General features: G+C 40.7%; 1 protein-coding gene across 3 annotated transcripts in view; it reads left to right on the forward strand.

The window, feature by feature from the left end:
- The first annotated feature begins 11,532 nt into the window (after positions 1 to 11,532).
- The window catches only part of letm1 (leucine zipper-EF-hand containing transmembrane protein 1), a 37,938-nt gene continuing 32,960 nt past the window's right edge, over positions 11,533 to 16,510 (forward strand). For 2 of the 3 annotated variants that reach the window (XM_071382734.1, XM_071382735.1), the window contains exon 1: positions 11,533 to 11,804. In XM_071382734.1, coding sequence (XP_071238835.1) covers positions 11,726 to 11,804 — 79 coding nt within the window. In that variant the 5' untranslated portion in view covers positions 11,533 to 11,725. The remainder of the gene's footprint in view (positions 11,805 to 16,510) is intronic. The other variant, XM_071382736.1, reaches the window with a different exon arrangement.

The following is a 16,510-nucleotide window of genomic DNA, read 5'->3' on the forward strand; positions in this document are numbered from 1 at the left end:
TCAGCGCGAAAAATACTCACTTTCGATTGGTTGAGAGCAACTGTAACGCTGCGTTCTTCTTCTATGATATCATGGCGGTCCGCAAACAATCGTTTATGTTCATGCCGCAACGTACTGTGTTGGAATGTACGATCAATCATGATCTGCCATGAAAATAAAATTCAAAAGCAAATAAATCCCTAGCTTAAACCACAGCTTCCCCTCCCCAACCCCATCAAACTTGATCTATATCATGCTGGAACACTCCAGCCTTAGGATTGTTCAGCATGTCAACAACCATTTCAACCGTAACATCTATTACCCCCAATATCTCTTTTGCCGTCTCCACAATGCCCTTCTATCCTGGCATTTCTGCTTTCCACGACCTGAGTCATATTGATAACCTTACCAATAAAAGCTGTGAAGTCAACTTTATTCATTATCAAAGTGTCCTTTGACACCGCACATTCATGAGCACCAGATTTCTGAACAGGCCTCCAAACCATTCCAAGACCATCAGAAGCACCTGCCCGACAGTAGGTCCACTTACTACAGGTGCATCCATGTGAGCTCCATCATTCCACACTGTAGTTCCACCAATCTGTCTTACAACCTCTGCAGTCTGCATACAATGCATCATGACTAATTCTATATCTCTGAGCCTCTCTAGCCTCTCTCTGCACCTGGCATCCACCAAATTCTGCACTATGTTCCCTCCCACAATTACAACACTTAACCTTCACATTGCTCCCACATTCACCATAATCATGTTCCCTTCCACACTTGGCACATCTTTTCTTTCCTTCACACTGAGCAGCTACATGTCCCATTATTTGGCAATGAAAACACTGCAGTGCATATGGGACACATTCTCTAACATTGAAACTAAGGAATCCTACCTGTACTTTCCCAGGCATAAGCTTCTCTAACCTCAGCAGCACTTCTTTGACCATCTTTAATACTGATCAACCTTCAGGCCTCAATCACTTTTCCTTCCTTCACATGTTCTTTAATATCATCGATGGACATATATTTTGGGACACCAGTGATGACTCCCCTCAACCTGGCATGAGCACCAGGGACATGGCTTTTAATCTTCCCATTAGGCTTCTACATTTTCAGAATCTCTTGCTGAGCCTGGCAACCACACAATATTAACAATCTACCATTTTCCAATTTACCAAGCTAATTTGACTTCACCTAGCTCTTTCTCTACGGCATTAGTTCATATATTTGAATTTAACCACAATATTTGTTGTATTATTTGTTCTGTCTTTTCTGGTGGATTAAACTGGAATTGCTTCCAACTTTCTATGTTTTAAAAATAGCGATATTTGGGAGATGATTTCCTTTTCAAATGACTGAAAGTGAGAGATTATAATCTGAATAAAGGGAGAGGTTTTAATCTGAATAAGGGAAGAGATTATAATCTGAATAAAGGGAGAGGTTTTAATCTGAATAAAGGAAGAGGTTGTAATCTGAATAAATGGAGAGGTTATAATCTGAATAAAGGGAGAGGTTTTAATCTGAATAAAGGGAGAGAATGTAATCTGAATAAAGGGAGAGGTTGTAATCTGAATAAAGGGAGAGGTTTTAATCTGAATAAAGGGAGAGGTTATAATCTGAATAAAGGGAGAGGTTGTAATTTGAATAAAGGGAGAGAATGTAATCTGAATAAAGGGAGAGGTTGTAATCTGAATAAAGGGAGAGGTTGTAATCTGAATAAAGGGAGAGGTTGTAATCTGCATAAAGAGAGAGATTGTAATCTGAATAAAGGGAGAGGTTGTAACCTGAATAAAGGGAGAGGTTGTAATCTGAATAAAGGGAGAGGTTGTAATCTGAATAAAGGGAGAGGTTGTAATCTGAATAAAGGGAAAAAGGCCTTTCTTGATCATAGGGTGAGACATTCTTACTCATTTGCTAGAGAACCAGTTCGTATAACTTTTACATGACTGAAGCCTTTAGTGAGAGGTCTAATGCTTTCATATCTAATCATTTCTGCCCTCCTAATTCATAATCATTATATAAATAGGCCCGTTTAATTTAGTCTGGTTTGCCGTTCCAAATAAAATTGAATGTTTTTTCTCACATTTGTTTCTTACATTAAAAAACGGTTTGCTAGGTGTAGGCAAGACCATAAGAAAATAGGTCAACTGGGATATGACTAAATAGTTAATCAGGGGGATTTTCCCACAAATAAATCTTATCTATTTTTGCTAAAATGTATTGGATTGAGATAATTTCTTTCGGGATATGTATACCGAGTATCTCCACTTCACCATCAGACCATTTTATTGGTAAACTACACGGTAATGTTAAAGTTGTATTTTCAGTGATCCAATACATAATATAGAACACTGATCATAATTTGGTTGTAATCCAGAGAGGTTAGAAAAAGTATCTAGATCCTCTATGAGGCTGTGGATCCAAGTTGTGGATTTAAAAGAAAACATGAATCATCAGCGTTACAATGACACCTTTGTTTTTAAGCCCTGGATTTCTAGGCCCTTGATATTATTGTTGGATCTGATTTTAATAGATAACATTTTGATGGCCATAATAAATAGATCTGCCGATAGTGGACAACCTTGTTTTACTCCTCTTGATAGTTTAAACAATTCTGAGAAGTAGCTGTTATTTACTATTTTACATATAGGGCTACTATACATGATTTTAACCCATTTTATAAGAGATTCTCCAAAATTGAAATGTTCCAGGCATTTATATATAAACTCCAGTCGTACTTTATCAAAAGCCTTTTCAAAGTCCTCTATGAACAGCAGGCCTGGTGTCCCCGATATTTCATAGTGTTCTATTGTTTCCAGTACTCGTCTTATATTATCTCCAATGTATCGTCCATGTAAAAACCCTGTCTGATCAGAATGGATAATATCCGACCTTTTTAATTCTATGCGCTACGCATTTGCATCACAACAACCGCTAAAAGTATTTCCAATACTCTCACCTACATTTTCTTTATATATAGCTATTAAATATATGTATATATTCAAATATCTTGCGTATCTTAATTTCCATCATTAACAATTAATATACGTAATAATGTCGGCAGTTCGGGCAAAGGATTGTTACCTATAATCCTAACCCTAACCCTATAACCAGGATTGTTACCTATAACTCTAACCATAACCCTATAACCAGGATTGTTACCTATAACCCTATAACCAGGATTGTTACCTATAACCCTAACCCTATAACCAGGATTGTTACCTATAACCCTAACCCTAACCCTATAACCAGGATTGTTACCTATAACCCTAACCCTATAACCAGGATTGTTACCTATAACCCTAACCCTATAACCAGGATTGCCGTTGCATTACATTACATTTTTGTCAAGCAATTATTATTTTAGCAAACAATTATTGTTGATTCCTCCTATGTTGTCTCCTAACATCCTTACCCCCTTGCAACAGATGTGGGATACACACACAAACACACACACACACACACACACACACACACACACACACACACACACACACACACACACACACACACACACACACACACACACACACACACACACAAAACACACACACACTCTTACACACTCAACCCCTTTCCCCGCAATCAACCATAAGCTCAGATGCTCAACGGTTGTTACATTCCAGAGCCAATCTCATCCCATTTATATCTAAATATAGTATAACCTACCAATCAATGTATATTTTTTATTTATTAAAGGGATATTTCGGGATGTCCTGATATATATATATATACAGTATATATATATATAAATTCAGTACCAGTCAAAAGTTTGGACACACCTACTCATTCAAGGGTTTTGCTTATTTTTTAAAAACTATTTCTACATTGTAGAATAATAGTGAAGACATCAAAACTATGAAATAACACATATGGAATCACGTAGTAGCCAAAATAGTGTTAAACAAATCTAAATATATTTTATATTTGAGATTCTTCAAAGTAGCCACCCCAGCTAAGTTACTCATGCAAAGATTTAAAACACAATTATGTGTTTTATCTCCAGTACTTTGCCATGATTGTCAGTTATGTAGCTGCTCTACTGATAATCTCAGTGCGTCCTTGCTGGGATGACACAATCAGTCTACTACCGAAGAATATCAACACCAAACACATTGGTTCCACGGGAGCGGACAGTACACAGCATACCATAATGTTCTGAATAATGGCCCAGTCTACCGCGCTCCCTATTCCACTGAACCGCTTAGGCGTAACAAACACAAGTCCAACATTTATCATAAACTGTTAAACTACCTGTTCACTACCCTCCTGCTCTCCGGGGATGTGCAACTCAACCCTGGGTCTAACATCACCGAGCCAGCCTCAACCCTGGGTCTAACATCACCGAGCCAGCCTCTACCCTGGGTCTAACATCACCGAGCCAGCCTCAACCCTGGGTCTAACATCACAGAGCCAGCCTCAACCCTGGGCCTAACATCACCGAGCCAGCCTCTACCCTGGGTCTAACATCACCGGGCCAGCCTCAACCCTGGGTCTAACATCACCGAGCCAGCCTCAACCCTGGGTCTAACGTCACCGAGCCAGCCTCAACCCTGGGCCTAACATCACCGAGCCAGCCTCAACCCTGGGTCTAACATCACCGAGCCAGCCTCTACCCTGGGTCTAACATCACCGAGCCAGCCTCTACCCTGGGTCTAACGTCACCGAGCCAGCCTCTACCCTGGGTCTAACATCACCGAGCCAGACTCAACCCTGGGTCTAACATCACCGAGCCAGCCTCAACCCTGGGTCTAACATCACCGAGCCAGCCTCAACCCTGGGTCTAACATCACCGAGCCAGCCTCAACCCTGGGCCTAACATCACCGAGCCAGCGATACTCACTGGAGTGGAAAGCAGTGGATGGCCTCATCCATTGACCGGTGAGTACTATGGTCCCATGGTTTCTCTCGACTCACCCGGCTCCGAGATTAAATTTGAACTCTTCAAACATACCCAAGTTGCTATACGTGATCCCTGACTCTGCTCCCAGAATGCAATCTGTTTTAATTAGTTCCCCGCATCCAGTGCAAGCTGAAGGGATAGTTAATTGCACTACCGAACTGCCCCTAATCAAAACCAAACACAGAATATTTGACTTTTTTCAATTTGTCAATTGCTCTGGAGTTATCTGGGACCCACGAGCCCAGCGGTCTACTAGGGGGGTAGTGGCATTCCAAAAAGTTCCAAATTCAACTTCTGACAGACTCCAACCTTGACTTCCTCTCCCTTTAAGAGACATGGCTCCATAAAAACTCTCCATATACTGTTTGGATTGAGCCTGGGTAAAATGTTTTCAGGAGAGACAGGATTGAAGGAAGAGGAGGGAGTGTGATGATTTACATTAAAGAACATATCCCATGTAAACAAATTGAGTGGTCATGTGATAATGAACTAGAATGTATTGGCCTGAACGTTACACTGTCTCCCCAAATGTATTTTACCCTTATTGGAATGTATAGACCACCTTCCACCAAAGTGTGTTTTTTGATCAGTTTAATAACATGCTTAGGGAATGTGATTTTGGGAAAGAGGTCATCTTAATGGGAGATTTTAACATTAATTATGAAGACAAGTCTTGTAGGAAAACCTGAAATGGATCACAAATATCCTTTAACTTACACAGCTAGTTAAAGGGCCAACCAGGGTGACTTGTTGCTCTAAAACACAGATTGATTTGGTGTTCAGTAATAAACCAGAGAGAGTGACTAAATCATTCAATATGGTTACTGGGCTATCTGATCATAATCTGACAACTATAGCCAGAAAGCTGTCTAAGAGCAGGTTTAACCTCTCTACTGTTAGAAAGCCGGATCAACTCAGAATACCTAAGAGTGAATTCAACTATTTTGAAAACGCAATTAAGGGAATAAACTGGAATGATCTCTTGTCCTATACAGACGTGGAAGCTGATAGTCAGGTTTTTCTATCCACAATACAGACTACAATAAATGGTTTCCTAAAGAAAATCCAATCCAAACCTGGCCAAAAGAGCACTCTTCCTTGGCTAAATGGAGGAAACTGATGAAAGAACGAGATTATGCTCTAAAAATAGCCCTAAGATCCAAATTAGAGCATGACAGACGTAGGTTTACCTTGTTGAGAAATAAGGTGATGAAAGAAATCAGACAGGCCAAGGCAAACGTTTTTATTAACAGAATTGGTGAAGCAAAGGGAAATTCTAAATTGATCTGGGAGAATCTAAAAGTTAACAGGGAAAGACAATAATAACACTGCAAAAAGACTAGAACTCATGGTGATTAACAATCTAACACAGGATGCAGTCGAAATAGCAATAGCCTTCAATTCCTACTTTGTTTACTCTGTCAGGGTACTGACACAGAACCCCTCCACTGGTTTATTGGGCTCAGTGCTAGTAAATGATGCTCAACCTGTCTTCATCATAAGGGAGGTTTCTGAGTCAAAGGTGGACAAGGTGATTAGCTCACTAAAGAACTCTAAAGCCAAAGATGTGTTTGGGATGGACTCTACCTTTCTTAAAAACTACAAAGAGTCACTCATTGGCCCCATTACTAAGGACACCAACACATCTATTGGTCTGGGGATGTTTCCAAGGGTCTGGAAGTCGGCCATAATAACGACCATCTTTAAATCAGGTGACCCTGCTGACGTGAGTAACTACAGGCCCATTAGTATACTACCTGTGGTGTTGAAGGTTGCTGAAAAGTGTGTAGCAGAACAACTGATTGCCCACCTCAACAACAGCCCCTTCACATTACACTCCATGCAGTTTGGCTTCAGAGCGAAACACTCCACAGAAACGGCCAACTGCTTTCTTCTGGAAAATGTGAAGTCCGAGATGGACAAAGGGGGCATTGTTTTTGGACCTAAGGAAGGTTTTTGATACTGTTAACCATGAGGTTCTCATCACAAAATTGTCCAAGTTCAACTTTTCCCCCAATGCCTTGAGATAGATGAAATCATACCTTGAAGGCAGAATCCAGTGTGTCAGAGTGAGCAATGAGCTGTCACCCACTCTTAGCTATGATGTGGGCATGCCCCATGGGTCAATACTGGGGCCCCTCCTGTACATTAATTTTATCTTTATTTAACTAGGCAAGTCAGTTAAGAACAAATTTTTATTTTCAATGACAGCCTAGGAACAGTGGGTTAACTGCCTTGTTCAGGGGCAGAACGACAGATTTTTACCTTGTCGGCTCAGGGATTTGATCTTGCAACCTTTTGGTTACTAGGCCAACGCTCTAACCACTGGGCTACCTGCCACCCCACTAACCTGCCTTCTGTCTGTACTGGGTCTGAAGTTCAGATGTGTACAGATGATACAGTGATATATGTGTATGCAAAGAGCAAACAACAAGTTGCACATGAACTCACTACTGTAATGGTCCAGGTTACAAAGTGGCTCACTACTGTAATGGTCCAGGTTACAAAGTGGCTCACTACTGTAATGGTCCAGGTTACAAAGTGGCTCACTACTGTAATGGTCCAGGTTACAAAGTGGCTCACTACTGTAATGGTCCAGGTTACAAAGTGGCTCACTACTGTAATGGTCCAGGTTACAAAGTGGCTCAGTGACTCACTACTGTAATGGTCCAGGTTACAAAGTGGCTCAGTGACTCACTACTGTAATGGTCCAGGTTACAAAGTGGCTCAGTGACTCACTACTGTAATGGTCCAGGTTACAAAGTGGCTCAGTGACTCACTACTGTAATGGTCCAGGTTACAAAGTGGCTCAGTGACTCACTACTGTAATGGTCCAGGTTACAAAGTGGCTCAGTGACTCACTACTGTAATGGTCCAGGTTACAAAGTGGCTCAGTGACTCACTACTGTAATGGTCCAGGTTACAAAGTGGCTCAGTGACTCACTACTGTAATGGTCCAGGTTACAAAGTGGCTCAGTGACTCACTACTGTAATGGTCCAGGTTACAAAGTGGCTCAGTGACTCACTACTGTAATGGTCCAGGTTACAAAGTGGCTCAGTGACTCACTACTGTAATGGTCCAGGTTACAAAGTGGCTCAGTGACTCACTACTGTAATGGTCCAGGTTACAAAGTGGCTCAGTGACTCACTACTGTAATGGTCCAGGTTACAAAGTGGCTCAGTGACTCACTACTGTAATGGTCCAGGTTACAAAGTGGCTCAGTGACTCACTACTGTAATGGTCCAGGTTACAAAGTGGCTCAGTGACTCACTACTGTAATGGTCCAGGTTACAAAGTGGCTCAGTGACTCACTACTGTAATGGTCCAGGTTACAAAGTGGCTCAGTGACTCACTACTGTAATGGTCCAGGTTACAAAGTGGCTCAGTGACTCACTACTGTAATGGTCCAGGTTACAAAGTGGCTCAGTGACTCATGTTTGCATCTCAATGTGAAAAAAACTGTCTGCATGTTCTTCACAAAGAGGACAACTGATGCTACTGAGCCAGATGTCTGTGTGTCAGGGGAGAAGCTCCAGGTGGTATCTGATTATAAGTACCTTGGCATCATACTTGATTCCAACTTCACTTTTAAAAAGCAGGTGAAAAAGGTAACTCAAATAACCAAATTCAACCTAGCTAATTTCTGACTTATACGAAATTGTTTGACTAGCAAAACTATACTTCAAATCTACGATACTCCCCCACTTAACATACTGCTTGACTAGTTGGGCCCAAGCTTGCTGTTAAAACCCATTCAGTCTGTCTACAAACAGGCTCTCAAAGTGCTTGATTTGAAGCCCAATAGCTATCATAACTGTTACATCCTCAGAAAGCATGAGCTCCTGAGTTGGGAAAATCTTGTGCAATACACCGACGCATGTCTTGTATTCAAGATCCTAAATGGCCTGGCTCCCCCTCCACTCAGTACTTTTGTTAAACCGAAAACCCAAGCATATGGCAGCAGATCCACAAGGTCTGCCATGAGAGGTGACTGTATAGTTCCCTTAATAAGGATCCACCCCTTTTTTTTAAATGTTCTCCTAAAATGACATACCCAAATCTAACTGCCTGTAGCTCAGGACCTGAAGCAAGGATATGCATATTCTTGGTACCATTTGAAAGGAAACACTTTGAAGTTTGTGGAATTGTGAATGGAATGTAGGATAATATAACACAATAGATCTGGTAAAAGACAATACAAATAAAAAAACAACCGTTCTTTTGTATTTTTTTTGTACCATCTTCTTTGAAATGCAAGAGAAAGGCCATAATGTATTATTCCAGCCCAGGTACAATTTAGATTCTGGCCTCTAGATGGCAGCAGTGTATGTGCAAAGTTTTAGACTGGTCCAATGAACCATTGCATTTCTGTTCACAATTTTGTATCAAGACTGCCCAAATGTGCCTAATTTGTTAATTAATAACTTTTCATGTAAAAAAAATTGCACTCTCCTCAAACAATAGCATGGTATTCTTTCACTGTAATAGTTACTGTAAATTGGACAGTGCCGTTAGATTAACAAGAATTTAAGCTTTCTGCAAATATCAGATATGTCTATGTCCTGGGAAATTTTCTTGTTACTTACAACCTTATGCTAATCGCATTAGCCTACGTTAGCTCAACCGTCCCGTGGAAGGGACACCGATCCCAATAAGGAAAAGCACCTTTAGTCAATCTGCTTTCTCTGTGAGAGCTTCCCATGTTTGGAATACACTACCATCAGACACACATAACTGCACCACATATCACACTTTCACACAATGCATGAAGACATGGCTAAAGGTCAATCAGATTTGTGAACATAATCCCTAGTTGTGTATTGCCGCTTTCCATGTTATCTGTTGTCTGTAGCTTGTGAGGTGTGGAAACACTTTGTTGATTTTATGGATTTTGTCTTGTTGCTTTTTGTGCTATGTTTCTCTGTCTGCATTCTACATCTTGGTTGTCCTATGTTGCTCTGCATGTGCTCACTGATTGTCTGTATTGTTATTGTAATTGTTTTTAATAACGTGCCCAGGGGCTGCGGTTGAAAATTAGCTGGTTGGCTAAAACCGGCACTTTTACTGAAATGTTGATTCATGTGCACTATCCCTGTAAAAATAAATAAACTCAAACTCACAATTATTCTACAATGTAGAAAATAGTTACAATAAAGAAAAACCCTTGAATGAGTGGGTGGTCTAAATATTCTCATTATTGTTTTATTGTGTTACTATTTCCTTTTTTGCAAATGTTTCTTACTTTTTGACTCAGAATTGTTGGGAAAGGGTTGGTAGGTAAACGTTTCACGGTAAAGTCTACACCTGCTGTATTCGACGCATGTGACATTAACATTTGATTGATTTTACTCTTATTTTGAAAAAAATGAATCTGCAATCATGATGCTGTCATTATATCCTGCTGCCAGGAGAACGGTAATCTACTCAAATCGGTCTCCAGGAAGACATAAATCAACGGGAAAATGGCGGAAGTGGATGTTCTGTTTGAATCAGATTGCTTGTGGAGTGGACATGAGAGTGAGAGGAATTGGATTACAGAGGAGAATGCAGAAGGGAATAAGATAACTAAAATGGTAGTGGAAACTAGTCAATCCAAACCTAGTTCTTCGTCTTTTTTGGTTAGAATAAGGGTTTTTAATCGATGTTGTTACCAGAGAGTTGTTACCACAATTCTATTAAAATTGTGGATGCGTTGGGTGAGGTGGCATCAATAAGAATAATGAGAAGTGGGCTTATTTTTGTGTTTGTTTGTGTTTCTATGGACAGAAGGAGCCTGCTTTGCGCCTCAAGATGTCGGATTGGAGTGTGTCGATCTTCGAAGCAGGGCGCCTATCGAGGGTTTTATCTCTGGGGTGGCGCTAGAAGTAAAGGATTTATAGAGTGCGGAAGCCCACTCCATCCGTTCTATTGTTTTTTGATGAGTCTCACGTGTATTTGGGTTACATGAGATTCCCTGTGAGAGCCTTCGTGCCCTAACCCATACAGTGTGATAAATGTACATTGTTTTGTCATGTGTCAAGTGTATATAGACGGGAGGAGTATTATATGCCAGCTGAGCCTAAATGCTTCAATTGTGGTGGTGAACATGCACCTAACTTTCTGCAGTGTCCTGTTTGGGTGAAGGAGACGGAGGAATACGTGCTGTCCAGAATGTCTCCTATCTGGAGGCGTTGAGAAGAAAGGAGGGAAGTTGAAGAACTGGTAGTAGAATGGTAGTAGGAGCAGAGACACCAGATGATGTTCCTTGTCAGCAGAGGGATCCTGACATGTTGCACGTTAAGAAGGTGGACTTTTTTTTGCAGTTATTACTTTGGTTATCAACTGCACAGTGCAAACGAAGAGGACATCTGAGAAAACAGGCACCAGGAGTGCAGCTGAGCGCTTTTTGGGACTCAGGGACTTCTCTAGAGAGGCATTACAAGGAATCCTGTCGATGAATGCTCCGCCCTCACAGGCACCTGTGTAGAGATGTGATTTGAATATGACTGAATGATGGTTGTTTGATTGATTTTTGTATTATCTCGGATACCCCCCTTCCCGCAATGGAATATATTATGTTTTGTTTCAATAGCCGGTACAGTAGGTGGCGGCGATTCACAAATAGGTGTAGACTGCCATTAAACTTTAAAGAAGAAGAAGAAGAAGATAGACGAAGACGGAAGCCAATATAATCCGCAGTTCATCCACCTCGCCGCACTCACCCACGGAGAAAGCAAGGACATGGGGCTAGTTCAGCTAGTGACATATTGAAGTAGCTAGCAGCACGTTAGCGTTGGTTTTCCCATTAGTTTTAACCAGTTGGCTAACTAGCTAAACTCCGTTAGCAGTTGATCAGAATGGCGTTAATCCTGTTGACGCGGTCTCGCACTCCGTTGATGAAAACATCTCGGTCGTTAAAGAGCGAGTTCCGCAAAGGTGAGAATGATTCTTCATGTCGACTGGAACTGTAGATACGTGTATACGTCTTTTGTTGTAACTTATGTCTTGGTTTGTATTTGGTGGTTTTGACATTGTAGGTAGACTGCCAATGCTGTTTAGCTGTGAATGTCATTGTTGGTTAATGATGAAACCGTAGTTAAACTAGTGAGATTAGCTGGTTCAGATAGTTAAGTAGCTAACATTAGTCAAACCCTTGGCTTTGTAGAATGATAAATGTTCATAGTTTAAGTGTTTTATGACCGTGTAGAGGTTAACGAGTTGTTTCACTGAGATAATGGTAACGTTAGCTAACTATACGGGCTATTTCTGTTAATAAGTTACTATAGTTAGCAACTAACAGTAGCTCCGCCGCTAACGGTGTATACCGGTTCCAGAAACGTGTGTTGTGGCGTGGTCCTGTCATGGACGTTCGGGCCTTTGTTGTTGATCAATTACACCGGGCTTTACAGCGCCGCGGACAAAACGCCGCGGACAGAGGCGCCGCAACAACTTCTAGACGGATTCCAGCTCATCTATTAGCTACAACGTTAGCTAAGCGGTTCAACTTGGGCATTTAACGTTTAGTGTTTCTGTTCTAGAGGTTGTGATTACATTGTCAGGTCATCTAAGGCCAATACTAATGTCAGGGGGTGAAACGGTCCGTGAGGCCTAGAAGACGTAGCTACAGCTAACGTTAGTTGTCAAATCTCCCTATCACCAGGCTCCCCGGTTGGTGTGGATGCGACTGTCATTATTCGAATAAAGCTCTCTAGTCTAGCGCATCCACTTCCTATACAAACCATCGGGGTTCAGATCCTCGACAGCTTTTAGTCCATTAACATTCAAATGTATTTTGTCATGCTGTTATATCCATAAACATGTCATGTATGTATTTTGCGGTGTAATGTGGTCGGAAATGTGGTCGCTTCAGGCACCACACCTTGCGAATGGAGCGAATTCATGTAAGGGGAGGATACGTCATTCGAGGGCAGGCTTGTTCATAGGGATGGGTACCTCCTCCTCCAGTCGACTCCTTAACCAGCCGCTCCAGTTTGCTATGGTGCCGTTTCCCTGGCCTGCTATGGTGCCGTTTCCCTGGCCTGCTATGGTGCCGTTTCCCTGGCCTGCTATGGTGCCGTTTCCCTGGCCTGCTATGGTGCCGTTTCCCTGGCCTGCTATGGTGCCGTTTCGCTGTCTATCTATCTCACAGCACTGCCGTGCCGAGACAGTCTGCGTAAAACCGGTCTATTTCAAATGATCCGCGTGTAATAGCAAGTTAAACCTGGTATAAACCACCAGAGCAAAACACATTGTGTCGGTCTGCGATGTTGTGAAGCATGGAGACATGTTGTTAGGGAGTAGCAGGGACATGCCAGCAGTCTCAATTTCATCAACAATCAGTCCATTGATGCAGCGGACGTTAGGTCTGTTCATGACACATGTACACACTGATTGGGTTGTTTATTGCATGAATTTGAACATTTATGTACATGTTTATAGAGGTGTTTATAGAGGTGTTTATAGAGGTGTAGGTGTTTATAGAGGTGTTTATAGAGGTGTAGGTGTTTATAGAGGTGTTTATAGAAGTGTTTATAGAGGTGTAGGTGTTTATAGAGGTGTTTATAGAGGTGTAGGTGTTTATAGAGGTGTAGGTGTTTATAGAGGTGTTTATAGAAGTGTTTATAGAGGTGTAGGTGTTTATAGAGGTGTTTATAGAGGTGTTTATAGAGGTGTTTGTGTTTATAGAGGTGTTTATAGAAGTGTTTATAGAGGTGTAGGTGTTTATAGAGGTGTTTATAGAGGTGTAGGTGTTTATAGAAGTGTTTATAGAGGTGTAGGTGTTTATAGAGGTGTTTATAGAGGTGTTTATAGAAGTGTAGGTGTTTATAGAGGTGTAGGTGTTTATAGAGGTGCAGGTGTTTATAGAGGTGTAGGTGTTTATAGAGGTGTAGGTGTTTATAGAGGTGTAGGTGTTTATAGAGGTGTAGGTGTTTATAGAGGTGTTTATAGAAGTGTTTATAGAGGTGTAGGTGTTTATAGAAGTGTTTATAGAGGTGTAGGTGTTTATAGAGGTGTTTATAGAGGTGTAGGTGTTTATAGAGGTGTAGGTGTTTATAGAGGTGTAGGTGTTTATAGAGGTGTAGGTGTTTATAGAGGTGTTTATAGAGGTGTAGGTGTTTATAGAGGTGTTTATAGAGGTGTAGGTGTTTATAGAGGTGTAGGTGTTTATAGAGGTGTAGGTGTTTATAGAGGTGTAGGTGTTTATAGAGGTGTTTATAGAGGTGTAGGTGTTTATAGAGGTGTTTATAGAGGTGTAGGTGTTTATAGAGGTGTAGGTGTTTATAGAGGTGTAGGTGTTTATAGAGGTGTAGGTGTTTATAGAGGTGTTTATAGAGGTGTAGGTGTTTATAGAGGTGTTTATAGAGCTGTAGGTGTTTATAGAGGTGTAGGTGTTTATAGAGGCGTAGGTGTTTATAGAGGTGTAGGTGTTTATAGAGGTGTAGGTGTTTATAGAGGTGTAGGTGTTTATAGAGGTGTTTATAGAGGTGTTTATAGAGGTGTTTATAGAGGTGTAGGTGTTTATAGAGGTGTAGGTGTTTATAGAGGTGTTTATAGAGGTGTTTATAGAGGTGTTTATAGAGGTGTTTATAGAGGTGTAGGTGTTTATAGAGGTGAGGTGTTTATAGAGGTGTTTATAGAGGTGTTTATAGAGGTGTAGGTGTTTATAGAGGTGTTTATAGGTGTTTATAGAGGTGTAGGTGTTTATAGAGGTGTTTATAGAGGTGTAGGTGTTTATAGAGGTGTAGGTGTTTATAGAGGTGTTTATAGAAGTGTTTATAGAGGTGTAGGTGTTTATAGAGGTGTTTATAGAGGTGTTTATAGAGGTGTTTGTGTTTATAGAGGTGTTTATAGAAGTGTTTATAGAGGTGTAGGTGTTTATAGAGGTGTTTATAGAGGTGTAGGTGTTTATAGAGGTGTTTATAGAGGTGTAGGTGTTTATAGAGGTGTAGGTGTTTATAGAGGTGTAGGTGTTTATAGAGGTGTAGGTGTTTATAGAGGTGTAGGTGTTTATAGAGCTGTTTATAGAGGTGTAGGTGTTTATAGAGGTGTAGGTGTTTATAGAGGTGTAGGTGTTTATAGAGGTGTTTATAGAGGTGTAGGTGTTTATAGAGGTGTTTATAGAAGTGTAGGTGTTTATAGAGGTGTTTATAGAGGTGTTTATAGAGGTGTAGGTGTTTATAGCGGTGTTTATAGAAGTGTAGGTGTTTATAGAGGTGTTTATAGAGCTGTTTATAGAGGTGTAGGTGTTTATAGAGGTGTAGGTGTTTATAGAGGTGTAGGTGTTTATAGAGGTGTTTATAGAGGTGTAGGTGTTTATAGAGGTGTAGGTGTTTATAGAGGTGTAGGTGTTTATAGAGGTGTAGGTGTTTATAGAGGTGTAGGTGTTTATAGAGGTGTAGGTGTTTATAGAGGTGTAGGTGTTTATAGAGGTGTAGGTGTTTATAGAGGTGTAGGTGTTTATAGAGGTGTAGGTGTTTATAGAGGTGTTTATAGAGGTGTTTATAGAGGTGTTTATAGAGGTGTTTATAGAGGTGTAGGTGTTTATAGCGGTGTTTATAGAGGTGTAGGTGTTTATAGAGGTGTAGGTGTTTATAGAGGTGTAGGTGTTTATAGAGGTGTAGGTGTTTATAGAGCTGTTTATAGAGGTGTAGGTGTTTATAGAGGTGTAGGTGTTTATAGAGGTGTAGGTGTTTATAGAGGTGTAGGTGTTTATAGAGGTGTAGGTGTTTATAGAGGTGTAGGTGTTTATAGAGGTGTAGGTGTTTATAGAGCTGTTTATAGAGGTGTAGGTGTTTATAGAGGTGTAGGTGTTTATAGAGGTGTAGGTGTTTATAGAGGTGTTTATAGAGGTGTAGGTGTTTATAGCGGTGTTTATAGAGGTGTAGGTGTTTATAGAGGTGTAGGTGTTTATAGAGGTGTAGGTGTTTATAGAGGCTGTTTATAGAGGTGTAGGTGTTTATAGAGGTGTAGGTGTTTATAGAGGTGTAGGTGTTTATAGAGGTGTAGGTGTTTATAGAGGTGTTTATAGAGGTGTAGGTGTTTATAGAGGTGTTTATAGAGGTGTAGGTGTTTATAGAGGTGTAGGTGTTTATAGAGGTGTAGGTGTTTATAGAGGTGTAGGTGTTTATAGAGGTGTAGGTGTTTATAGAGGTGTTTATAGAGGTGTAGGTGTTTATAGAGGTGTAGGTGTTTATAGAGGTGTTTATAGAGGTGTTTATAGAGGTGTTTATAGAGGTGTAGGTGTTTATAGAGGTGCAGGTGTTTATAGAGGTGTAGGTGTTTATAGAGGTGTAGGTGTTTATAGAGGTGTTTATAGAGGTGTAGGTGTTTATAGAGGTGCAGGTGTTTATAGAGGTGTAGGTGTTTATAGAGGTGTAGGTGTTTATAGAGGTGTAGGTGTTTATAGAGGTGTTTATAGAGGTGTAGGTGTTTATAGAGGTGTTTATAGAGGTGTTTATAGAGGTGTTTATAGAGGGTGTTTATAGAGGTGTTTATAGAGGTGTAGGTGTTTATAGAGGTGCAGGTGTTTATAGAGGTGTAGGTGTTTATAGAGGTGTAGGTGTTTATAGAGGTGTTTATAGAGGTGTAGGTGTTTATAGAGGTGTAGGTGTTTATAGAGGTGTAGGTGTTTATAGAGGTGT

Source organism: Salvelinus alpinus, chromosome 34 (genome assembly GCF_045679555.1).
Source record: "Salvelinus alpinus chromosome 34, SLU_Salpinus.1, whole genome shotgun sequence".
NCBI lineage: Eukaryota > Metazoa > Chordata > Actinopteri > Salmoniformes > Salmonidae > Salvelinus > Salvelinus alpinus.